We start from the raw sequence: 26728 nt of genomic DNA, 5'->3' as shown, positions 1-26728 counted from the left end.
TGCTACTTATAAAAAGAATCTTATAAATAGATGCTACTTGTGGCCAGGCACAGTGGCTCATGCCTGTAATCACACTACTTTGGGAGGCTGAGGCAGGAGGATTGCTTGAGCCCAGGAATTTGAGGCCAGTCTGGGCAACATAGCAAGACCCATTCTCTACAAAAAAAATTTTTTTTTAAAATTAGCTAGATGCCATGGTGTGTGCCTGTCCTCCTAGCTACTTAGGAGACTGAGGTAGGAGGATTGCTTGACCCCAGGAGTTTGAGGCTGTACTGAGCTATGATTGTACCGTTGCACTTTAGTCTGGGTGACACAGCGAGACCCTGTCTCTAAAGGGTAATAAAAATGCTACTTACAAGAAGAATTGTACTTTTAAAGACACACCTTTACTTTGTAAAAAGAAAAAACTATCCCAAAACCCACCACCCAGATGTAGGCAGCTGTTAATCGCTGATGAGCATCCTCCCCTACCTCTCTTATGTACATACAGACTAGATGAGGCTATATGGATATAGAGTTATGATATCATCAAAATGTCATGTTTTATTTGATGTTTTAAAAATGAACAACACACCTATGAAAACATTCAATATTCCTAATGAGAAAAATGCAAATTAAAAAGTATTTATCATATGTTAGCTATCCTATGTGCAAAGATTAAAAAAAAATTTGCACAAAGATAAAAAAAATTTGCAAGGCTTAGAATGTGGGAACTAGGCACTGCCACCCACGTACAGTTGGCGAGAAAAATTAGTGGCAACTTTCTGAAGACAGTTTAGCAATATGTATCAACATTTACAAGATGTATTACCTTTGACTCAGCACTTTCATTTCTAGGAATCTTCCCCTAGGAGTTGGCTGAGTAAGTGTACAACTGTATTTTTGAGGATGGTCTCTGAACCAATGGTTTTAGGGGTAAGCGATTAGGAGTAACCTATATGTCCATGGAAAGGTGATTGGTTAAGTAGATAAAAGAATACCCATACAGTAGAATCTAGTGCAGCTGTACATTTATTAAGTTGAAAATCAGCCACAACATATTAAAGAGTGCAGTTACTTGAAAAAAACCCAGCAACCACTATTTTGCTTACTTGTAGTTAATCTGTTGGTGGAGGGGGAACTCAGTTTTTGAACTTTCTATTCTTCAAGATCTTAGAATATATTTATTGCATTTGGGTCTAAAACAGGTGTGTGTGTATGTGTGTGTGTGTGTGTGTGTGTGTATATATATATATATATATATATATATATTTTTTTTTTTTTTTTAATTTTGAGACAGAGTCTCGCTCAGTCGCCCAGGCTGGAGTGCAGTGGCCAGATCTCGGCTCACTGCAAGCTCCACCTCCCAGGTTTACGCCATTCTCCTGCCTCAGCCTCTTGAGTAGCTGGGACTACAGGTGCCCGCCACCTCGCCCGGCTAGTTTTTTTGTATTTTTTAGTAGAGACGGGGTTTCACCGTGTTAGCCAGGATGGTCTCGATCTCCTGACCTTGTGATCTGCCCGTCTCGGCCTCCCGAAGTGCTGGGATTACAGGCTTGAGCCACTGCGCCCGGCCTGCTTTGCCTTTTTCAAGTCGTGTGACCCCTGCAGTCTCTCTTCACCCACAGTAGTTGGTGATTTCCAATCACTGTCTGGTGGTTTCCAATCATGTTATTCATTGTCCTCTATATGTGAGCATGTTTGTTTCTTTAGATTATAAACCCTAGTGAGGAAGGAGATGGAATCTTGTTAGTCTTCTCTCCATCCCCCAGACATAGAACCGTGCAAATAATAGGTGCTCACCAGCTAAGTAATGTGTTTAATTTGATTCTTGAGATAATACAAAGCAGTCAGGAAAGTCAGCCTTTCTTAGTAAGGAATTGTGTAACAGGAAGTATCCTGCTTCTTATTCATTCATAATCTAGTGAAATGACAACTGGGTGAGACACTTTAGATCATTTTGGAACAAGATGAGATATAAATATATTTTATTGGATGACTCTGCTGCCTCTAGAGGAACTTGGTCCAGACATTCGTGTTTGATGCACATTGTTGGGGGTAGAAGGAGGTAGACAGCTTGGACCAATGTGGGTTGCCCCCTCCCTTGTAGAGAGGACTCACCCCTGACACCTCATAGTGGGCATCAGGCCTGCGTTCTGTGACGAAGGTGAGGATGGCCACATTCCCCACCTGATGTCTCTATTACACTGGAGCAGTTGACACACACAAAATAGCTGAGTCACAGGCTGAGTCAGCAGGCCAGATCAGCGTGCTCCGTCCCTCCACCAGGATTTGTCAGCACTCGTTATGCACTTGGTACAATGCCGAAGACGTGTGGGTTAACTATTGATTCATGCCTATTGTTTAAATTGTCTTCTTTTTTATATTTAGCATGTTTCCCCTCCCACCCCAAATTACGTAGGTGACATATACTTACTGTAAAAAAAAATTTGGAAAATACAGGAAGTTATTCACATATTATAAAATCACCCATTCTCCACCCCCAGTATTTTGATACATAGCCTTTCAAACTTAAAAAAATATATATATCCTTTGCACACACACAAGTTTGAATCAGGATGGATTAGTGCCTAAATTTTGTGAAGAGCATGAAGCAGAGCTTTGAGATATCTTAGAACTTCTCTTTATCAATGGGGAAAATGCAAACGTTCTTAGATATCATATACTAAGATCATATTTCAGGTGAATTGTAGTGGTGGCCACGGCTATGGTGGGAGAAGGGGCTGCCTGAAGCGTATCGGAAATTAGATCCTGGGAGTTCTCCCTCAATATTTTTCTATAAGTGAAAGCAATAAACGTCAAATTTGATTTAAAGGGGGAAAAGCCATAAAACGGTGGCATAACCTAAGATACAGTGAGGGTGAGGGGCTTCTACGCTGACTTGTCTCACAGCCACCACTGGTCTGCGACGTGCCAGCCACTCTGATGGGCGCGTTCTGTATGTTGCGCCACTGAACTCACGTACGCTCTGCGTGAGGCGGTTATGATCCGTGACCGTCCTCATTTCGGACAAGGCTCAGAGTGGGTAAGTGACTTGCCAGAGTGGCAGATGCATGAGATTCAATCATGAGTCTGAGACTGAACGATTGGCTGATGGACTGATTTTGCTACCACCTGGAAGAACCACCTTAAACCCCTACTACCAAACCCCTTAAAGCCGTCCCAGGTGATCTGTACTGAGCACATAGCATTTTAGAGGTTGCCTATTACCCTGATGATTTCATCTCCTCATCCCTAGTGGGCAGTGAGAGGAAACGAAACTGCGTTCACATCTGGACCCTTGGCTGAGATGACAACTTCAAGAGAGGGTTTCCTGTGTCCTCTGTCACTTGGCAATTTGATATAAGTTGAAGCTCCAGGCTAAAATTCCCCCTACTGGCTGTCTTTTTGAAGACATCTTCATACAAGGGAGGAAAGGGGTATGGATTGGGCTAAGAATTACAGCCAAGCCTTAGTTTATCAATTGTTAGGATACAGAGGAGGGATCATTAAAATCTAGAAATAACTTCAAACCCTTCAGTCATTGGTTTAAGCTATCTCTCCAGTTAGCTCCTGTCACAGAGATACCAATAGGGGCAAAATCACATTGCCTGTATTTCTATTCCTTTCCCATAAAGACCTATCTGTACACAGTCAAACCTGTATAAAGCATTAGCTATAATAGGGAGAGGGCAGGGAACATGAAGGATTTTAGCTACTGAAGAAACAATTAGACTACGCCTCTCCATGCGGCTCATTCATCCTCACATCCTTTCAGTACCTAACATGGCACTTAGACACAGGAGACATTTGATAAATGTTGAATTAAGTTATTAAGCTTTCTATTCTCTTAGGTGATCCTTTCAGAATAAAAGGGGCTATTTTCAAAGTTTTATGCATGACATATAAATTACAAAAGCCCAGGCTCCGCCATTTGTGCAAAAAGCAATAAGAGACATGCCTATAGCACATAGTACCTAGGTACTCAAGAAACATTTTTGGGCTGTGTGTGGTGGCCTATAATCCCAGCACTTTGGAAGGCCGAGGCTGCTCGAGCCCAGGAGTTTGAGACCAGCCTCAGCAACATAGCAAGACCTCGTCTCTACAACAAATAAAAACGTTAGCCGGGCATGGTGGTATTCATATGTAGTCCCAGCTACTTGGGGGGCTGAGGTGGGAGGATCGCTTGAGCCCAGGAGTTCGAGGCTTCAGTGAGCCATGATTGCACCACTGCACTCCAGCCTGGGCGACAGAGCCAGACCCTGTCTCAAAGAAAAAAAAAAGAAAACATTTTTGGAATGAATGAATGAATGAATGAATGGAATGGGATTAGATATTCTAAAATGAGTGACTGAAGAGTTACCAAAACATCAATCAATCTTTCCTCTGTGTTTATATGATAATACATTTCAGTGTTTTGAGAGAATACCACAAGAAACTCTTTTATGTTTGTGTCTAAAATAAAGCAGGGTGAGGGTGGGAATCCTTCTGGAAAAAATAACAAACAGAGACTAATTGTTGCTTTATAGTTTGCCTCACTCCATGTAACAAGATTTCTGGAAACCTCAAACCTTGGCCACGTCTGGAAGCATGTCAGCTTCATACTTACTGAGCCGTATAAAAGCCCGTCGGTGTCCATGGCCAAGTACTGGCCAGTCTCGGTACTCTTTATATACACCTCCCCCACGCTTTCCGCACTGAGCTGCAGCTGAACTGGAATAAAAATAACACGAGCAAAAGTAAATAAACACTACGCTTTTGCCGATAGGACCCGGCAGCCAGGACAGTTGGCCATGGAAAATTCTGCTCATTCATTTTGCAGAGCCCTCAGGGATGAGCCTCAGATTAATCAAAACATAGAAATACAGTCCCTTTTTCTTTGCCTTCCAAATAAAGTTGTCCATGGGGAATTACGTCCTTGGGAAAGGAAGGAGAGACACCGGCCGGCTCACCTACCTGTCCACCCTGTTGGTTACAAAATGACCCTGAGTGCACCTTCACGGTGCCTCGCTCCTTTCTTTCTGTCATTGGTAGGAAAATAATCACAGGAGGAAATGGTATTCACTCCCCCCAGGCTCCCTCATCCCTGCAGTCTTGGGGTGCCACAGACTGGGATCTGGCCACCCTGCGTGTGTTCTGCTTTCGTTATCAACCTGCACAGGGGTGCCTTTTTTTCCTTTTTGAAACGGAGTCTCGCTCTGTCGCCCAGGCTGGAGTGCAGTGGCCGGATCTCGGCTCACTGCAAGCTCTGCCTCCGGGGTTTACGCCATTCTCCTGCCTCAGCCTCCCGAGTAGCTGGGACTACAGGCGCCCGCCACCTCGCCTGGCTAGTTTTTTTTTTTTTTTTTGTATTTTTTAGTAGAGATGGGGTTTCACCGTGTTAGCCAGGATGGTCTCGATCTCCTGACCGCATGATCCACCCGTCTCGATCTTCTGACCTCATGATTGGCCTCCCAAAGTGCTGGGATTACAGGCTTGAGCCACCGCGCCCGGCCAGGGGTGCCTTTTAATTGTCTGGGCCTTCTAGTTGTGGGAGAGACTCCTATCCTCAGATGGTTATTTTATAAAATCTGAGATTGCTATTTTCCCTGAGACAGAAGAGGTTCCCAGGGAGTTAGGACTGGTTGCCACATATGAAACTCAAGGAACTCCCTCGCAATGAAGGTTCTGTCAATCCCTCAGCCTCTATGGCAACCCACCTGGGGTACAGGCAGAGGGGAGATCGCCAGCTCCTGATGTGGGGAGAATGAAGCTGTTACCCGGAAATGCAGTGATGAGAACAGTGGTTCTCAACTGGGGGTGATTTTGCTCCAAAGGGGACATTTGGCAATCTCTGAAGACAGTTTCTGTTGTCACACCTGGGGGGTGGGTGCTACTGGCATCTGGTGGGTAGAGGCTGGAGATGCTGCTAACATCCTACAATGCACAGGGCAGCCCCCACAGCAAAGAATTGTCCAGCCCAGAGAGTCAGTAGCACCCAGGTTGAGAAACCTGGAGATGGAGGGAAAGGACTGTGAGTTACAGAGTCACACTCTCCTCATACACACTGATTGACACTCTCAAGGTGCTGGACACTTAATTGGAATCCAGTATTCATTTGATAATTATTGACTTGTTTATTCACCCTCGGGTGCCCTCTTGAGGGAGGTGCTTTGATAATTCACTTTTGGGAATTGGAATTAATTCTAGACTCTTCGGGATAATTTGTTCAGTAGACCATCACAACCATCGTTATGAGTAGGAGTGAAATCTAGACCAGGAACCAGTGGCTGCCCAGTAGTTCCCTAGGAGGATGAGGGGGCATCTCTGAGGTTCAGCTTGGCAGAGGCCGAGGGGCAGGAGAGGCTGGAACACACAGGGCTTTGGTTGGTAGATCTAGACCCCTCATTGCCTTTTCTTTGTTTTCTTTTTTTTTTTCTTTTGAGATGGAATATTGCTCTGTCACCCAGGCTGAAGTGCAGTGGCGCAATCTTGGCTCACTGCAACCTCTGCCTCCCAGGTTCAAGCAATTCTCCTGCCTCAGCCTCCCAAGTAGCTGGGATTACAGGCATGCACCACTACGCCTGGCTGATTTTTGTATTTTTAGTAGAGACGGGGCGGGGGTTTCACCATGTTGGCCAGGCTGGTCTCGAATTCCTGACCTTGTGCTCCGCCCGCCTCATCCTCCCAAAGTGCTGGGATTACAGGTGTGAGCCACTGCATCCAGGCCTGTTTTCATTTTTAATTTAATTTCTTGGAATAGGAAATATACTTCCATGTTTCCAAATAGCAGAGGAGACAGTGAAAAGCTCCCTTTTTACTGAGTGCACATCTCCTGGGGGATACAGAAACAAGGAAACCCCTCCTAGACACCTTGTGTGTGTATCCTTTCTAGAGAGCTTGTATGCGTATATTGCAAAAGACATACTATCTCATACTAATGGTAATGTACTGAGCACACAGTTCTGCCCTTGCTTTTTTTGTTTCTTAACAACTAATTGGAGATCTTTCTACATCAGTACAGAAAGAGTGAACTTCTTTCTTCTTGCCAGTTGAATTGTGTTCCATTATGTAGCTATACCATGATTGTTTAACCACTTCTCTGTTAATATGCCTGTATTTTCTTATTTCTCTTTGCTTTCCTTATCTCCTGATTCACCCCCAGGATGATACATAGTTTTATCACCCTTACCTAAGATGCAATTCTCCCTTCCTTAGAAGTCTTTGCTATAGAGACTCAGGACTTCCTCTAGCTTCCTGTGGCAAGTGGAGTTTATTTAATTCACAGGAAGGAACTGGAAGCCACTGATGTACTTTCTCACAGGTCCTCCTAGGAATAGTTAGCTCTGAGAGTGTAGCCATGAGGGAACAGGCTAGTGGGCCTCCACTGTAACGTGGGCTCTGCTCTCTCGAGCCTTCAGTCACACTACTTGCTCGCTCTGTCTTTCTGCTCCTATTAAACTTCAAACTTTCCCTGTTTTCCTGGGATCTTTGCACATGCTATGTTCTCTCTCTGGGACCTTCTTCCTCCGGATATTCACAAGGTCCTTCTCCTCCAGGCCTCAGCCTAAATATCCTAAAACAGGCCCTCCCCAGTAATCTGTGACACTCTGTGCACGAGGTCCTTTCGTCCCCACCCCATTCTCCCTGCCAATGCCACCCTCCCCCACATCCTTCTCCTCCTCTGCCCCTTGTTTCTTTCATGGCACTTAGTACAACATGCAATGATCTGATTATCTAGGGAGCTGCTGATCTATTTCTGCCTCCTCAGGAAAGTGTACACTCTGAGAAGAAGGGCAGAGATATTGTCCTGTTCCCTCTGGGGTCCTCAGCACCTCCTACAGGGCCCTGCACACAGTGGGCAGTCTACATGGTTTGGTGAATGAATGGTGTTGGGCTAATATTGGCAGAGATGATTCTGCTGGCCCATCATCAATCAGCCGTGCACTTTGAGTTATGTTTCCAATAACGCTCTGAGGGGTGAAGTAAGATGGGACTGCATGGAGAGTTGTAAGGCTCAAGGCTGGGCTCTGAGCTGAGTGACCTTGGCTAGGCTGCGTAGCCTCTTAGACACAGTCTCTTTTTCAGTGAAATGAGGAGTATTTGCGCTCAGTCTCCATAAAGTTATTTCTCAGTCTAACAGTCTATGAAGCAAGTAGATACATGGAATGCCAATAGAATATTCTTTGGCAATAAAAAGGAACAGAGTTCTGAGGCCTGCCACAACACAGATGAGTCTGGAAACAGTGCTGAGTGGGAAGGAAGCATCACAAAGGACCATGTGTTTTATGTTTCCATTTAAATGAAATGTCCAGAATAGGCAAATGCATAAAGACAGCAAGTAGATTCAGGGTATCCAGGGCCAGGGTGGGTGGAGATGGGGGAATGATGGTTAAAAGGCATGGGGCTTCTTTCTGAAAATATTCTAAAATGGATTGTGGTGTTGGTTGCACAACTCTGTTAAGTTGTAAGAAAACCCACTGCATTGTACAACTTAAATAGGTGAATTGTATGGTATGTGTGTTATATCTCAATAAAGTTGTTTTTTTAAAAAGTGGTTATTAGACTTTATGGTTTTCAGAGAACCTTCACATATACTTTTCTGTCAATTTCTCAGCATAATCCTGTCTTTTAAGAGAGACCAAAGGAAAGGGCTAACCTTTTACTGATCACCTGCAATGTGCCAGGCATCATGCTAGTTTCTATCGTGATATAAACAGTATAGAATTAAGGAGTGTGGGCTCCAGAACACAACTGCATCAACTCAAGTTCTGCTTGGCTGCCTATTAGCTGTGTGATCATCCGGCAAACTAATTGCCTCTGTTTCCTCATCTGCAATGGTAGTTGTTGTAAGGGCTAATGCATGGAAAGTGGCCAGTACTCATAAGACTAATTCCTCTGTGCTTTTGTGACCTTTTCTGCTCCTCGAAGCGTTCCCTGGAGGAAGGTGGTGCTTGCTCTGTCCTTTAGGTGAAGAGCTGGAGTTTGGTGAGAGTGTGTTTTATGCAAGGTTATACTTCTAAGAAGGGGAAAAATCATGACCAGACCCCAGGTTGAGTACTCTAAGTATCCTACTTTTTTCCTCTCTTTCACACAACCTCTTGGGCTCCAATTATGGGAATGGATTGATCCAAATTCAGCCATACTCTCCCGCTCGGACCCTCTTGTGTTCAAGATCACACATGGACAAGATGGCGAGTGGCCATCCAGGATCCCATTCGTAGCCACGGAATGGGGTGACGTTAGCTGCCTGGGACTCTTTTCAACCTATCACCCATATATGTAGATATTTAGTCAAACACATTATAGGTGCTACAGAAACCCCAAAGGGGAGGTCTTTTTAAGTAATCAAGGAAGTTTTTCTTTTGTTTGTTTGTTTTTCTAAGATGGAGTTTCACTCTGTTCCCCAGGCTGGAGTGCTATGGCGCGATCTCGGCTCACTACAACCTCTACCTCCCAGGTTCGAGCGATTCTCCTGTCTCAGCCTCCCAGGTAGCTGGGATTACAGGCGCGCAACATCATGCCCGGCTAGTTTTTTTTTTTTTTGTATTTTTAGTAGAGACGGGGTTTCACCATGTTGGCCAGGATGGTCTCAAACTCCTGACCTCAGTGATCCACCCCCCTTCGGCCTCCCAAAATGTTGGGATTATAGGCACGAGCCACCGTGCCTGGCCAATCAAGGAAGATTTTTTAAAAGCTTTTCATTTCCTATGCTTTTCTGTTTTGCTGCCTTCAATAGCACCCGCTTGTCTGGCCATGGGGCTGAACAGGCTTGGCTTTGCTGTCTGTGGAGTTCCATCATGGCCATGAAGAGGCCTCCTAGAGGTAAACAAGAGCCAGAGGCCTGCTTAGCACATGACTTCAGCCCTCAGCCATGAGTCCCGACACCAGGGTTGTTGCGCCGGTGAGAGTTCGTCTCAAGAGTTTCCTCTGTAAATATTATTTCTCCAGGATGTCCAAGTTTCATAGCTCATTTTCACTAGATTTCTTTCTGGCTAAGTTTCCTAAACATATATCCTTCTGCAAGTAGGGCTGGCAGGAAGGAGCAACACCCAGGCTGAGTGGCTGGCGTAGCTGCCTAGGTGTCCAGCTCTCTCGTGTGACTTCATTCCAGTTTTCCAGACCTACATCCTCTTGCAGCTGCTGCTGAGGACAGGCAAGGAAGGAGACAGCATGAGAAAGGGGGACCTTGGGAAGAGAGGGAGGGGCTGGCCACACAGCAGCAGCTCTTTCCTCAGGTAGCAGCTCAGGGTCGGGGGATGGAGAACCATTCAGTCAACACATATTCATCTACTAGGTGCCGGGACTTCAGTTCAGTGCCAGGCACGGTCCCTGCACTTGGGGCTTCCGCATGATTAGGGATACAGACAAATGAACTGCCAGTGATACAGCAACACAGTAACAAAAGCTCCACTTGTTTTTGAGCTAAAAGCAAACAAAAGCACAAAACCTGCAACATTCTTCCTCTCTCTGTTTTTTTTTTTTTTTTTTTTTTTAATTCCCTTTCAAAGAAAGGCAGAATATAACATACAGTGAAAAAAAAACTACAGTGGGAGAATACAGTAAATCCTTGATGAAAATTGTATTAAAAAACAATACATTTGGGAGGCTGAGGCAGGTAGATCACGTGGTCAGAAGATCAAGACCAGCCTGGCCAACAGGGTGAAACCCCGTTTCTACTAAAAATACAAAAAAATTTAGCCAGGCGTGGTGATGGGTTCCTGTAATCCCAGCTACTCGGGAGGCTGAGGCAAGAGAATTGCTTGAACCTGGGAGGTGGAGGTTGCAGTGAGCTGAGATCGCGCCACTGCACTCCAGCCTGGCGATGCAGTGAGATTCCGTCTCAAGAAAACAAAAAATAAGAACACAATACAACATATGTAGCTCATGAATATATCTGTACTAAAATATAAAACTGTGCACCAGATACTGACCAAATTCATACAAGTAGCTGCTTTGGGAAGGATAAGAGGAACTAAGACTGGGAGAGGAATTGAGGAAATGTTTCCTTCATCCTAACTCTATTTCTTTATAAGCAGTTCTGAGGTAAGAACAGCCAGCTGGTGACACTGGAGGACTCTGGGTGATGGCATTCCTGGTGTTTAGTCTATATCTAGTGCATAGTTTTCTATTTTACTACATACACATGAACTATGCATATTGTTTTGTGTATTTTACAAAATTTTCATCAGGGATTTGCTAATGATCTCCCCTGATTCTCCTTCATACCTTTTAGAATGGTAGCTGATGTGTTAAAGCTCCGTTCATAGTCAATGGGACACTCAGAGCTGGCCAAGACTCCCGCTTTTTGTTCCTGGTGACCCCTGAGATGTTTTATGAACCAGCTTAGGCTTGAGTCCATGTTGCATCTAGACCTGAACATAAGCACTCATAAAAGCTGGGTCTTCTTGGGGGCAGACTGGGACCCAGGAGAACTGGGGAGGCAGGAGGCTGGATGAGGCCCCTCTAAAGCTCTAACTTGTCTGTCCACTCCCTTTTTCAATACCCCCTAACCAGGTTACCATACAGAGCAAATGAGGAGGAGCAGCATCTCTTCTTTATCCCATCCAGGGATCTAGGACTTGCTATCTATGAATAGGAAGGTCTTTGTCTCTCAAGCATCTCAGGGATGAAGGGGCAAGTACTTTTTGAAAAACAAGATATGTCCATGGTCCACAGGGTACTTCGTTTTCCCTTCTGAAATGGGGACATTAACGATGAATTTAGCTGAAGAGATGGAAACCAACTTTTAAAAAGGTACTCTAATGATAGAAATTTCTTGGAGAAATTCAAACTTAGATAAAGCATTCTAAAAATGTACGGGCAGAGGGCTGGAAGTGTTTGCTCGGTGGATTTGTGACTGTATGTGCCCCCAGTAGAATCCAGAGTCCTGTTCCTTTACTAGGAATGAGTTAAGAGTGTTGGTTTGGGGACGGCCTATTTGTCAGAACTGTATGTCAATGAAACTGAAATGTGCAGACTCACCTTCGTGGGTCATGGTCTTCCTTGTCCCACGCTCATTATTTAAACCGCTTTACGAGTCCCTGCGTACCTGGGAAACCTACATAAAGGGGAGCCCAGAGCTTTTGCATGGCTGTGCTAGCCCCCAACTAGGTGTTCACACCTTTTGTCTGAGGAACTAAGTTCGTGGCTTTTGGTTTTCTCCTCTGCTTCCCAAAGCCTTCCATTAGGTCTTAGCAGTAGTTTGTTCACGTAAGAACAGCAATCCCTTACTTTCCAAAGGTAGAAAGAAGGAAAAAGGGTTATGAGCCTGCCAGTGCCAAGAGAAGTCAACTTTGAGGTATTGCACCCTGTTTCTGAGCCCCAGGCTATCCTAGCATCTGCCTGTCCCATCCCAGGAAAATGTAAAGATAAGACCACAACTGGTGCATTCAAGGAGGAGAATGCCTGGAGAGAGAGGTTCTGCTTCTGTAGCATGTCTGTCCGTGGCCTCTAAGCCTGCTTTCCGCCTCTGCTCTCCAAAGAGAGGCCAAGAGAGATTATGTGCCTGGTTTATTCTGGGTTGGAGACTTCCCGTCCTTTGCCGTGTTTACGCAAAGTGAGGTCAGCCTCATTCAGAACTTGGTGAGGTTGTTTTATGTCAGTGGCACTTATAATTAAAATGTAGCCACAAGCCGGGATTGGTAAAACATTAGAGAAAGACAGAGAAGGGGAAAAATTGAATTTGGGGGAAAATAATTCCAGTGTTAAAACACACACACACACACACACACGCACACACATATATACACACACACATCTATATATAAATATATATACACACACACATGTAAATACATATATGAAAAAAACCCTTATCTTAAAAGGTGTCTGCTTCTTTAAGATCTAAAAAAGGTGCCTGGAAAATTTTGATACAGTCCAGAGACTGAATGACATATATGTATATATTATATATAGTTTATATATTATATATTATGTGTGTGTGTGTATTTTAAAGTTTATGTATAAAAGTCCTCTATGTAATCAGATGAGGGTTGTGGGGAGGAGGGCAAGGAGTCCTTTCCATCACGTGTGACCGAGGCGAGAGAACCCTGTTGTGGAGTACATTCCTGCCTGGAGACCTTCCCCTCTCTCTGACTTCTGGCAGTGGGGTCCAGCTCTCCCCATAGTAGTCATTTGAAAAGCTGTTTTGACTTTGGGTCTATGCTGGTGGGGAATACAGTACCTTACCCGCTAGGTGCTGAGTGATCCCAACCAGAGAATAGAGGTCTGGACTCCCCTAAAGCAATAGGGCAGGAGGCATTTCATGAAGAGGAACCTGCCCTTTAGAAAGGGCTGCAAGGTAGGATTGTTTTGACCAGTGAATTCTGCTACTGCCTTTAGGATGTGGCTTGATTTATAAATATTTGATTGGCACGCACTTTGCCTAAGAACGTTTCCATTTGTGCAGTGAGTGGTGCCGGTAATTCCGCTCCCCACGTAGCCTCTTGCGTGCTTGGGGAGGTGAGGGGTTGTGGGCTATGGCAGGCAGCTGCAGGTTTGGAATGCTCGTAAGGAAATTATTCTCTAATTATTGTTCCAGTTAATAATCCCACTGAGGGATAAGTCATGGTCCCCCTTCACCAGAGAGGAAACTCCCCAGAAAGATCAGAATCAAACACAGAGCAGACTTGCCCTGCCAAAGGAGTGAGACGCGGCGGGACTTGCTGCACCTGTGCCTGGGCACATTATGCCTCTGTGTCAGGCCTCAGGGGCTTCAACCCAGGTAGTCCCAGAGAAGCTGGGACAAAGAGTCACCCTCAGTTCTGCGAGCAAGCATAGCATTCACTTAATCTAACAGACTTAACAGGTCAGGTGGTTAGGTGAGGAAGGCTCAGGAATCCCAGAAGAATGATGATCAATATCATTTTTTTGGAGCACTTATGTGCCTAGCAGTGTGCTAAACACTCTTACAAACATTACCACATTAAAACTGCCACGTTCCGATGAGTGGGTGCTGTTGTCATTCTTGCTTTTAAAACAAGGAAACTGAGGCACATTGAGAAGTAACTGTCCCAGGATGACACAGCTGGTAAATAGCAGTGCTGGGACCTGACCTCCACCCATCTGAGCCACAGCACAGATGTGTGTATTGAATCAGTTTGTGGGGCGGAACTGCTGTCATGATGTTGGTGTCAGGTGGTGGTGGGATACGGAAGGAGCCTTAGTCCCGGAAGCAGAAGATGTGGTCGGTGCCAAGCCCTCCCAGTTAGGAGCTGGTCATGCCTGTCAGCTGCAGTGTTCTTAGAGTGATGATAATTAGTAACCTCTCAAGGTTGTGGTTAGGTGGAAGTGGAGGAGTTCAACACAATGCCCAGCATATATCAGGACTCATAGATGTTTATTGAATATATTGTTGACTTTGAATTTAGCTGCCACCAATACAGTTCAGTCACTTATAAAATTAATGTTTACTGGGCATTTTACCAAGTGGCAGGCAATGTGCTAGACACAAAGTTTGTAGTGTTGAGCAATAAGAGACAAAGTCCTTATCCTCTAGGAGTCCAGTAGGAGGGAAAACCATTAAATAATTGCACAAATAAATGGAGAATTGTAACCCCAAGGACGGCTGCATGGTACATGAGACACTCTTCAAATGCTTGTGTCCAAAATGGAACTGGCCATCTTCCCCCAGACCTGATCCTCTTCCAGGACCTCCCCCTCTCATGGTGACACCATTTATGTGTCTCCCTGAGCTGAAGCTTAGGGGCCAACATGAACCTTCTCACAAACTGTGTCCATCAGCGCTGGGATCTATGCAGCAGTCCCTGGCTGATTCTGCCCGGCCTTCCTAGCATGGCAGCGTAACGAGTGTCCACAGTCCATATTGGTAATTGCCTGCAGCAGTGATCTGAAGAATGGTAACGGGACAAACCACAACCATCTTCTCTGCAGGCCAGAAGTCTACCAGTAGAGACATCTTACTCAAGTCTCTATTAGAATGGCCCCCACACAAGCATCTGCCCTAGGGTTATACCACTATAAGAAAGGTTAGGTACTTGGAAACTCATTCTCCTTGAGGTAGGAAGAAGATACACTTGCTCAGGAAAGATCAATGACCTTGGGACAAAGAGAAGCCATGAAAAGAGTTATTTCTGCCTTGTAGAGCTCAAAGGCATACGGTTCTATCTTGTGTGATTTTTTTAAATTTTTCGATTGGCTTTTAGAAACGCTCTTTCTGAAGGAAGTCTTAACATGTGACTCTGTCACCTCAGTCTCTAATTATGCTCAAACTAGTGATCAAGGAATCGAAAATATCTCCTTGCCAGGCCGTGCGGATCACATGTAGCCAGGGAGCATCCGCCTCATGCCTGGCCGAGGCAATTCTGTTTCTGAATAACCCTTGAAACTCAGAAGGGCTTTGGCAGTACCACCACTGGGCAGAAGAGGGCGACAGAACCACATTCGGGGAGTACATCCGTGCCCAGGACGCCTCTCACCTGCAGAATCCTAGTAAATAGAAGTTTCGCCCTTATGAGGCACACTGGGCAATGCTGCCATTCCATTCCACAGGTGAAGAAACTGAGTCTTAGCGAGATTAAACGATTTTCCTGAAAATTAGTTGGGAACACTGGAGACACTTAAATTTCTAGTTAGGAAAGGACTGGAAGAGTCCCAGGGTTGGGGGTTTGAAGCTTCTTTTGCAGAGTTTGCAAACAGAAAGAATGCATAATGGCAAGAACGTTAATTGTCCAGGGCTGTTCCAGGTAGAAAGGGGCAGAGTAGGCTTGAACTCGAGCCTGCTGACTCTGCAGTGGAATATCCAGTTCCAGTAATGACAGGTACAGGGATGGGCTTCTGACCACCCACCCCACTTCCTCTGATCTCTGTCCTCTTGGTCCTTATTCTTAGTTCAAAGTAAGCAAATGATAGGCCCACACAACAATTCCGAGTGTTGGCAGAGAGACCCTGAATCCAAGCCTGCATCTAGTCCCTTGGCTTTCCTGGGTGGCAGTACTGTAAAAAAGAAGAGTCTGGAAGGTCCTTAAATACGACCCTCTGTTACCATATGCTAGGCTGATTATATAGAAGGCTCGATGATGATAACTGCAATATGAACCAACACGTGCTGTGCTGTTCCTCTGTGCCAGCCACTGTGCCAAGAACTCTCACTTTATTATCCCATTTATCCCTCCCAAGAAACCTGTGAGGCAAGGAATATTAGTATTCTTTTTGTAAAATGAGAAAAGTGAGGACAGAAAGGTGCAGTTGCCCAAGTTTACTTGGAAAATAATCTGGCATTCCTTGAATGCAGAAATCCTCACCTAATCTCCCAGGCCTACGTTGTGCTCCTTTCTAGGGGTTCCTGACATCCTAAGTCAGGCGGCCAAATCCACTGTGGACTCCAGAAGTTGTGCCAGCGTTACACACCCAGAGTGCAGTCTGTTTTGCTAATGATGGAATGACAACAATGAAGCCATTTTCCATTGCTACAGAAATTCCAGTATTGGAGCCTTTTGTTACTCCGGAAGTCAAGGTTTCCCAGAAGAGCTAGCTTAACCCCAGGGAACATATCACGAAGCTTGTCTTTCCTCTTGGGTTCTGAGGACCGGAGAGCATTCCCTACTTTTTCAGAAAATTGGTAAGATGTACTAGGAACACTTAAAACCCAGAGGAATTAAAGCTTGTTCCCTTGTGTTCTGTGGGGCAGATCACATGAATTGTGTATCATGCCTGACACAATGGACTACAATCTAAGTTTGCTAATTTTCGGTGACCGTTGCTTATGTATGCTTTTTAACAAACTAGAGTCTTTTTTTTTTGCCTCATTCTGACACCTGTTTTTCACTGAGAATAAGGCATTCAGCAAGCCCATTTGAAGATAAACCATCAAAACAAAGCCCAAAAGAGCTAATTCTGCAGCTGCAAGCCCCAGCGTCAGCCTTCCTGCTCCTCATCTCAAGGGTCTGTGTGGTGGGTGGGGAGGAAGGAACAATGTCACCTCGTGTGTAAACGTCAGCGTCCATCTCCATTACCCGTGCATCTGAGGGTAGAGCGTGAGCACCAGTGAAGTGGTCATTTGTGCTTAGAACCTGCAACCTCTGGTGCATGGTCCATGAATAGTTAAGACCACCTGATGTATAAACCATCATGTCAAAGTGAGTGTTTTGTATTGCATTTTAAAGCCAGTCCTACAGAAACTTCCTGCCTGCCTGGCTTCTTCTGTGTCTCCTGATTTTCCTTCTCTTGATTTGTTTTATGTTTGACTCTTGAGATTGCTGACCCTCTAAGCAGGGACTAGATCTGGCTTTAGGCTTCTTTGTAACCTCTGATGCTGCAGTGGGACTCAGGGAATCTCAGATGACATCACGATAGGACCTGGACACCTAATATCAAACATACACACCAATGCCAGAAGTATCAAAGCGGAAGGAAGAGATTTTTTTATACTTAGAGAGTCAAGAAGATTCTTTTCTCCAGAGTCATACCTTCATTTATCAACACCTCTGAGAACCGGGCTGCCAGAAAGTGCTGGAAGAGATATTCAGCATTTGGCGCTAGTCGCTCCTACTCTCCAGTTTCTATAAGGTCTGGAGAATGACTTTACCTCTGCTGGTTACCACCGCCACATCTGCGTGATACGCAGAGGGAAAGCTGCATAATTTATGATGTGTAAGACTACGATTATGAACTAGGATTTCACAAATCAAGCCCAGTGGAAACATAACCAGGAGAGTCAGTTGACTTGAAATGGAGCCCACATCTCTGTGCAGGATTTACCGCCATACCTATCTGGTTCATCCCATCATGGAGCGTGCAGACCCCTGACTAGCCTTTGGGGCCAGATCTTTCACTAGTTACAGAAACCTGGGAAAACATACAGGGATGGAGCACCGGCAGCCAGTTCTGTTGGGTCAGCAGAGAGTGCTTTAAAAAACTTGAAATAGGACACGTTTGGGTAAGTGGTGGCCCCCACAACTCACTATTTTCCAAACCCAGACATTTTACACATTTATGTGACTCCAACTCTGGATGTGTCATGCCTGAATAGAACCTTGGAGAAGCAAGTGCCTGTACTTAAATATGCACCTTCCTCCCACCTCGACTACAGAAGATGTCAGAAAGGGAAGGGGGTGCCATAGAGATGGGCTTACTGTGCTGGTCGCTCCTGTCCCTTGTCCCATCCACTGTGCCATCCGGAAGGATCCTCAAGAAGTGGCCCCCGTTGCTACAGTAGAGGAGTTTGGGCTTCTTGTAATTCCCTGGAGGCAGATTAAACTTCTCGGTCAGGGCTGTGAACGTGGTGATTTCCCCTTCAGCCATGGCTCAGCAGCTGCTGCTTGTGGCGCTTTCAAGACTGTAAGAAATTGAACAAACCTGTAGTCGGTTCTTCCAGCAAAGGCACAAAATGCACTTTGAAGAGAGGAAGGACAGCTTCAGGGCACAGGGCTCCTGGGTAGTGAGTAAGCACAGCCTGCCCAGGTGATGCCCGCAGTCCGCAGGCCTGTGAGGCGGCTGGTGGTTAAGGAAGGATGGTCCCTGGCCTGGGAGGGGTTTCCAGGGCATTTCTCTCTTCCCAGTTGGACACAGCTTTGGACCAAACTGTGCATTTTTTAGAACTTCAAATTTAATCATTTGACCAAGGGGAAAAAAAAATCATGTTTTGGTCCCTCCTTCTGGTCCACACACATCCTCAAATTAAACACCAAAGTTGCACTAAAATAACACCCAGGGTCTGGCTGAAACCCACAAAAGCTGAGAGGCCAGGACCAAGGTTCTGCCCTCCACCCTCACGCTGTCTTGATGAGGTACAGCGAAGCAGATAGCACAGATGGCCTGGACATTCAGGACCTGTAGCCAAAGGCACAGGAGGCCTTTCAGGGACACAACAGGGACAGCAAAGGGTTAGTATGTTAAGGCAACCTTCTGGATTTACTGGGGGAAACACAGCTGGAACCAGGGAAAAAGGCACAGAGTGGGAGTAAGTGGGGTTTTTAAAGGGCAAACACCATATCAAAGGAAATGTTACGAGACAGATTATGAAGGCTATGCCTGGTTCCTGCCCATTCCACAGCTTTCCACATAGCTTCATGTGGCACAGAGAAGGTGGGTCTGTCCCTTACACACAGGCTGTTTTCATCCTAGCTATTTTCTAATGTGTGATAGAACACAGAAACCACCATGTTATATATAATATACCTTTAACATTATATGTAGCCACTATATACAAACTTGTATTATTAATGTGAAAATGCATCACGTACACCTCAGAGGATTAAAAAACAAAACCAATGAGCATTAGAATTGGTGAAAACATATACTTGCTCCACCATTTAGGAGAAGGAGGTGCTGGTGACTCTGAAAAGAAAGAGGCCAAAAAGAGACCAGGAAACTAACATGGGAGCTGCACCTTTTTAAAATTTTTTTTTTTATTTTTATTTTTTGAGACGGAGTCTCTCTCTCTCTAGCCCAGGCTGGAGTGCAGTGGCACGATCTCAGCTTGCTGCAACCTTTGTCCCCCAGGTCCTGATTCAAGCAATTCTCCTGCCTTAATCCCGAGTAGCTGGGATTACAGGAGTGCACAACCATGCTTGGCTAATTTTTGTATTTTTAGTAGAAATGGGGTTTCACCATATTAGCCAGGCTGGTCTTGAACTCCTGACGTCATGATCCGCCTGCCTCGGCCTCCCAAAGTGCTGGGATTACAGGCATGAGCTACCGTGCCCGGCCTGGGGGCTGCACTTTGTAAGTGTGAGTAGTGAATGTGATCATCAATACATATTGATTACCAAGTGGTCTTAGAATAAAAATCATCATCCTCATCATTAATGTATTTTGGGCTACAGGTTATCTCAAGTAATCTCACCATAATCCTTTGAAGTGGACACTAATATTATCCTCAGTTTTAATAAAATAAAACCAAAGCTTAGAGATGTTCAGTGACCTGCCCAAGGGCAACAGCTAGTAAGCAATGGAGCTGAACCACAAAAGGAATCGGAACAGAAAGCCCCATTTTTCTCTTGATCACCATGAAAAGGTTTAGTGACTTTATCAACACTAGTCTTTTTATGAGAAGTGGGGTTTTCACCCATTGCCTGGCATGTACATCTGCCACCATTAACTTGTCATTCATATATTTAGTCATTTGTGACCCAAATGTTGGCTAGTCTCCACCAACAGCCCCCATGTCATCCATGAAACAGGACTCCATGCATCTCCTCCTTCTCCAGGAGAAGCCCACACCGGCAGCTTCGTGAGCATCACGGAAGACCAGCAGCTACGCTGTCTTCCCTGCACTAACCATCCATCAGTGCCTGCAGCAGCCTTGTGGAGCTGCTCTCATAGGAGACAGTTCCCTCATAAATCGACACCAATTACAATAATTTGTCCTTAGGACTTTAAAATGAGGGCTCATGTTGGAAGCCTCCATCTGTTTTCTCTGCTCCTGGTATTTTAACGTGTCTGGTACATTTTTCCCACTCTGCTGCCACATGGGCCCGCCATTGTCCCTGGTTTCAGCTACTGTTGGAGGTGCCTCCAAGAACCCCAAAGAGAATTTTGCATATACCATATAAACTATATTTAAAGTCAGACCGTCCCAAATGTCCTCTCCATCCCATATGGTGAAACTTGGATCAATTCTTTTCACATAATACAGCAACAGACAGAAAATAAATATAATATCACATATATATAATTGTATTTATGTCAATTTCACAGAGAGGATTGCAGAGTTTACCTTGCGTAGTACAATCTCTCTCCATCCTCACTGTCTCTTCCAAACCTTCTCTCTTATCCATAAGCCTCTAAGTCCTTCTGTGCCCACCTCTGGCTCTCTTACTCTCTCTCCCTTTGTCTCTTCCTCTGTCTCTCCACTCACTCCTCTCTCCACACAGCCCCTCACTCTAACTTCTCACTCCACTCCCTTCTGGATCCACTTCTAAAGTAAAGCAATTTAGCTCTTCCCAATGTGGATATCTCTATGCCTCACCTCTCCATTAGCACATAACCATCGCCAGATTCCCCTTCCTTAAAGTACAACTAAGAGATAATGAATTTTTTCTTTCATTTATTTTTTCCAAGCACTTCCTCAGTTATGTACTTCATTTGGTACAGGAGACAATAATTATATACTAGTGGTTGCCACTTAACTGAACAGATAGTCATTTGTATTGTCAATCTCAGGTGGGCTGAATTTTGTTTCTCCTTGTCTCTGACTTCCTTCAGTGTAGGTCCCCATTTGCTTCTGATTGTGGGGCAATTTCATGTTAAGAATGGCCTTTCCGGCCAGGCATGGTGGCTCATGCCTGTAATCCTAGCACTTTGGGAGGCCAAGGCAGGTGGATCACTAGAGGTCAAGCGTTCAAGATCAGCCTGGCTAACATGGCAAAAACCCATCTCTACCAAAAATACAAAAATTAGCCAGGTGTGGTGATGCGTGCCTGTAGTCCCAGCTACTCAGGAGGCTGAGGCAGGAGAATCACTTGAACCTGGGAGACGGCAGTTGCAGTGAGTGATTGCAGTGAGTGGAGTGATTGCGCCATTGCACTCCAGCTTGTGCAACAGAGCGAGACTCCATCTCAAAAAAAAAAAAAAAAAAAAGAAAGAAAAAAGAATGGCCTTTCTTCTAGATCCACCTAGATTCTAGATCATGTGTGTATGAGCCATACAGCCCAGACTTTATCACTGTGGAGTTCTCACTGGCTAACTGACCTCGGCCAGAGCCCAGCAGGTCCTCAGGGGCCCCTCCCTCCTGACCACAGTGTACCTACAGTTATACAAGGCCACACCTCTGCTCTCTGCCTGCTCCCCTCAGTGAGAGGGACCATCATGAGGGTGCCTATACTGATGTCAGATGGCTCCCCAAACCCTTCATATGCACACCTGAAAACCTGAAGGAGACAAGTAGGCTCCTGAAAATAAGCCTGGAGTCCACATGAAACTGACAGACAATGGTAGCTGGGATTGATGACTCAGCTGAAATATACAAAAAATGAAATCCCTTTTTGTTGCTAAAGGAAACCCCTGGGGCATGAAAAGCCCTTATTTTAAACTTTATTTGTAATTTACCTATAGTTTGAGCAGTAGTTGGTCCAAAGTTCCTTGCCAATCCACTATTTGTTAAAGGATAGAAATAAAGGAAGTATATGACGTGATAAAACCATAAGGCAGCAACCTTAGCAGGCCCTTGGAGATTTACACAAATTGCTCTGACAAATGAATCCATTAACTAAGTGAAATCAGGCATTAAGTGTAATGGAAATTTATAAGCTCTGCTTCTTGTTACTATTTTATTTTTAGTGGCTGTCAGAGGAGGGGATTGTCTGTGTTGTGTTGGGAAACGGAGAAGATCAAGCCCAGCGAACTCCATGTTATCATTGTGCACGAAGCCCAGCCCTTTGAGATTTGGGGCACTGGGGAGATTTTAGGAAATCCAGATGATTTTTTTGATTTATCAGTGACATCCAGGTTAGAGGAACGCCAAGCCTATTGGAACATCTGTGTTAAGGCTGACATACTTTGTCAGCTGTGGGCTCTGGAAGGGAACCTGGACTCTGACACATGAACAGGATGTGGATAGTAAGCAACCACTTTGGCTCTGGGAACCTTGGCGAGTCATTCGCTCCTTCTGAGATGTTTCCTCTAATAATTCTCACCTTGCCTCTCACACAGTCGTCTGAAGGATTAAATGGGTACAATATTCATACAGCACTTGAAAAATGGGACCTGACCTATAGGAGATAGTAGTAATTGGTTATGTTGAACTAGTTGGAGCCTGGTGTGATCTAAGTCAGCTGTGATTAAATGCTTAATTTAAAATGATTTTTTAATTGGTTTGAAAATAGAAGTTTTTCATTCCCATATTTGGCAGAAATGAGCTAAGTTCCTCCCCCTGTGATATAAGCCACAAACATAGCAGAGAAGATGAAGGACGCAAAGGTAAGCCATGGTTATGTAAAAAAAAAAAAAAATCCTGGTCTGCATTTCAGACTCAGTTCTCAGCTTATCGACAGTTAATATAGTGACAGTTACTATATAGTTATTATAGTTATTTGCAAAGCCCATTATTTCTAGGAGACATTTGTGCTCAGCTTGTCCCTGGAAACTAAGCTGGAAGGAAAGACGGTGATAAGAATCAAAGGAAGGCAAACACTGACATTTATTTTTTAGTTTTGTTTTTAATCCCTGTCACTATGTAAGCAATGTGGAATACCCATGAAGGAGGATATTTTGCAAAGTGTATAAAGCCACTGAAGGTAGATGTGTAGACAGACACCTGCTAAGGTGATAATTGGATGTATCCTCAAACCCAGCACATACAAAACAGGCCTTAGCTTTGGTTCCAAATATGCTCTAAGTCCTCGCTCCCTGTGACTATATAAATGGCATCACCCAAAATCTTGACTTTTCCTTAGAGATATTAACTTTAATTTTTGTTAAGTCAAATATACATGTTAAATGTTAAAGGTAACTACTAAAAGAAAATAAATAGAATGTATTTAGTCCAAGCAGCAACTGCTAGGGGTAAGGGGCATAAGGTGGAAAAAATAAAACTGCTTATCTTCGTGACCAGCCTGACTAACATGGGGAAACCCCATCTCTACTAAAAATACAAAATTATCCGGGCGTGGTGGTACACGCCTGTAATCCCAGCTACTCAGGAGGCTGAGGCAGGAGAATCGCTGGAACCCGGGAGGCAGAGGTTGTGGTGAGCTGAGATTGCAGCATTGCACTCCAGCCTGAGCAACAACAGCGTAACTCTGTCTCAAGAAAAAACAAAAACCAAAAACAAAAAAACCCTGTGCTATTCCAAAATAATCCAGAAAAAGAAAAAAAGGAAATAAAGTAAAAAAAATTGCTCAAAATTAGGTGGCCAAAATAAATCCAAATATATTTATAATCACAATAAATGTAACGTGCTAAATTTACTAGCTACTTTTTTTTTTTTTAAATCCATCTGCACTCTGATTACAAGAGACACATTTAAAACATAATGACATAGAAAGGTTAAAAGCAAAAGAATGAAAAGTAGATACCAGACAAATGTTAACAAAAAAAAAGAAAACTCGGCCTGGCACGGTGGCTCACACCTGTAATCCCAGCACTTTGGGAGGCCCAGGCGGACGGATCACAAGGTCAGGAGATCAAGATCATCCTGGCTAACACGGTGAAACCCCGTCTCTACTAAAAATACAAAAAATTGGCCGGGTGTGGTGGCGGGTGCCTGTAGTCCCAGCTGCTGGGGAGGGTGAGGCAGGAGAATGGTGAGAACCCGGGAGGTGGAGCTTGCAGTGAGCCGAGATTGCACCACTGCATTCCAGCCTGGGAGACAAAGCAAAACTCTGTCTCAAAAAAAAAAAAAATTGAAAACTCGTGTGGCTATATTAATATCAGATAAAATAGGTCTAAGACAAAAAGAATGACTAAAGATAAAAGGGATTGCCACATAATAAGTGGATTAATTCAACAGAAAGATATGCAAATTCCAAACATGTATATATCTAATAACATAGCCTCAAAAATATATAAAACAAAACTTGACAAATATGTAAAGAGAAAATGACAACTCCACAATTATGGTGGGAGATTTTATAATACATTTCTGTCATAAATGACAGAGCAAACAGACACCAAATATTAATAAGTATGTAGAAGATTGAAATACACCACTAGTAAATTTAATTGATGAGTGTATAAAAGAACCTTGTACCCAACAATGAAGTGAACTTCATTCTTACCAAGGACACATGGAACCTTTACAAAAATTGACCCTGTACCAGGTCATAAGGCAAGACAACCCAAATAGAAGAATATGTTTCATTGAGACTATTCTTTGGGCAGAATAGAAGTCACTCCCACCCCTTCAGTTGGTGACAATGCCCTTTCAGTTTTACCTTTTTAGTGTCTCCTAAAGCCATTCTCTTTTCTCCAGCCTCACTGCTGTTGCCTTAGCACAGACCCAGCACCTGTCTCACCTGGGCTGCTGCAGCAGGTCTCACCTTTCCAGCACTGCCTTCTTTCAATCCACTGTCAATTCTGCTGCTAGTGACCATTCTAACTCATCATTCCCCTGCTGTAGATCTTTGACTGGGTCATTGATTTCCCATTGTTTTTCAAGATAAAACCCAGACTCCTGCCATGACGTGTGAGGCTCTTATCGTTAACCCTGTGACTTTTTCTCTTTTTGGCCTCTTTTTATAGTCCCCCTACACCCTCATACTCACCCAGATCTTAGCCCAAACATTCTGCTGCTGCCAACAGTATTCTCTCTCTGGCTCTCTCTCTCTCTTTCTCCTTTCCTCCACCCTTTCACCATGGTCTGGCGAAGTCACACTCACCCTTCAAAAATTTAGCTGGATATTTCGGATATTTCAGATATTTCCTCCTCAAGCAAGCCTTATTTGGACACATCCCCCAACCCTAACCTCCCTGCTCTTTCTTAAAATTCACGTATACCGGTTTAGGTGGGTTCATTCCCCTGTGCTCTCTCAACAGCACACAGCATTTCCTTTACTTCACTGCAGCGCTGGGTGTAATTCCCTTCTATATCCCCCTGCCTAAACTCTTCAGTGATTTCCCATTGTTCCGGGACAAAAACAAAAGCCTTGCTGTGGCCTGCAGGAGGTTCAGCCCTTACTCCCCCTCTGCCTTATTTCCCACCACGTCTCCCTCCAAACTTGCCTTCCATTTTTTTCTTTTCTTTTTTTTTTTTTTTTTTTATTATACTTTAAGTTCTAGGGTACATGTCCCACCCTAGGACCTTTGCCCATGCTGTTCCCTCTGGAGTGATGTTCCTTTCTTTCTCTCTCCCCCGCTCCCCTGGTTAACTCCTAATTTTTCTTCAAATCTTAGTTCAACTCTCAATTCCTCATGAAAGCCTTTCCTGGCTTCCCTGAACTGAGTTAGGTTCCTCCAGTTCTCATAGGACCATTTAACATTTCTTCATAGCTCTTACTACCAGTGTTTAATTACACATTCACTCTTGTGATTATTTAATGTCTCTCTTCATGACTGGACTGTCAGCTCCATGTTAGTACAAACCGATTGGTCTTGCTCACAATGGTATCCCAGTGCCTGGCAAAATGCCTGGCACCTAATGGGCATTTGATAAACATCTGTTGAATAAGCAAATGAATGTAATTTAACTACGTATACTTGACTGACTCCTTCATTAGTCTCTGAGACCCTGGGACAGAAACTATGCCTTTTTCTTTCTATATCCAGCATTGAGCAAATACCTATGCATAATTAGTGTCCTGTGAATTCTTGTTGATTGAAGGGTCAGTCCTTTCTCAGGAGCCTCTCATGGAACGTCTTATCAGACTACCTAATTAGCAGGTGATGTCCTACAGGTACTGACCAAAAAGCTAAGCTGAGAGCCTAAATGTATTTTAATTGGATTCAAATTAGGCCAGAATACCCTACCTTTGGTTAAAAGCAGGCTCAAACCCTGTCCCTATCTTGTAATAAATACTTCCTTATTTCTTTAAAGAAAATACTATGGAAATGAAGGCTCTCAGAATGGAAGTGATCAGCTCCTTTAGTCTCAAGTCTGAACGTATCTAACCAAGAAAAATATTTGTAAGGCCTGGAAAAAAAAATCCAGGTTTTGTTATTTCTGCCAAGGCATGTTAGGCTGGCAGGGACCCATCTTCCACTCCCTGGTGAAGGAAAGTTTGCTGAAGAAAGGGAGGCAGTGTGTTCTTTGCTTTCTTTTTCTTCTGCTCCACCCTCTGTGATCTGTACTGGGTCTGAGGTAGAAGTGTAGCCATGGCTGACTGGCCTGGGCTAGCATCTCAGCATGCTGCCCCCAAAACCAGTTTTGTTC

General features: G+C 44.4%; 1 protein-coding gene across 14 annotated transcripts in view; it reads right to left on the bottom strand.

Annotated features, from left to right (window-relative positions):
* Positions 1-26728, bottom strand: part of FGF1 (fibroblast growth factor 1) — a 108521-nt gene that overhangs the window by 3965 nt on the left and 77828 nt on the right. For 10 of the 14 annotated variants that reach the window (XM_023187746.1, XM_023187751.2, XM_023187753.2 and 7 more), the window contains 2 exons: positions 18054-18256; positions 4589-4692 (listed from right to left, as the gene is read on the bottom strand). In XM_023187746.1, coding sequence (XP_023043514.1) covers positions 4589-4692; positions 18054-18222 — 273 coding nt within the window. In that variant the 5' untranslated portion in view covers positions 18223-18256. Of the gene's footprint in view, positions 1-4588; positions 4693-18053; positions 18257-25124; positions 25166-26728 lie in introns of those variants that run through there. The other 4 variants (XM_023187747.1, XM_023187757.1, XM_023187759.2 and 1 more) reach the window with 2 other exon arrangements.

This window comes from Piliocolobus tephrosceles, chromosome 4 (genome assembly GCF_002776525.5).
Source record: "Piliocolobus tephrosceles isolate RC106 chromosome 4, ASM277652v3, whole genome shotgun sequence".
NCBI classification, from domain to species: Eukaryota; Metazoa; Chordata; class Mammalia; order Primates; family Cercopithecidae; genus Piliocolobus; species Piliocolobus tephrosceles.
This window is presented reverse-complemented; position numbering and strand designations above follow the sequence as displayed.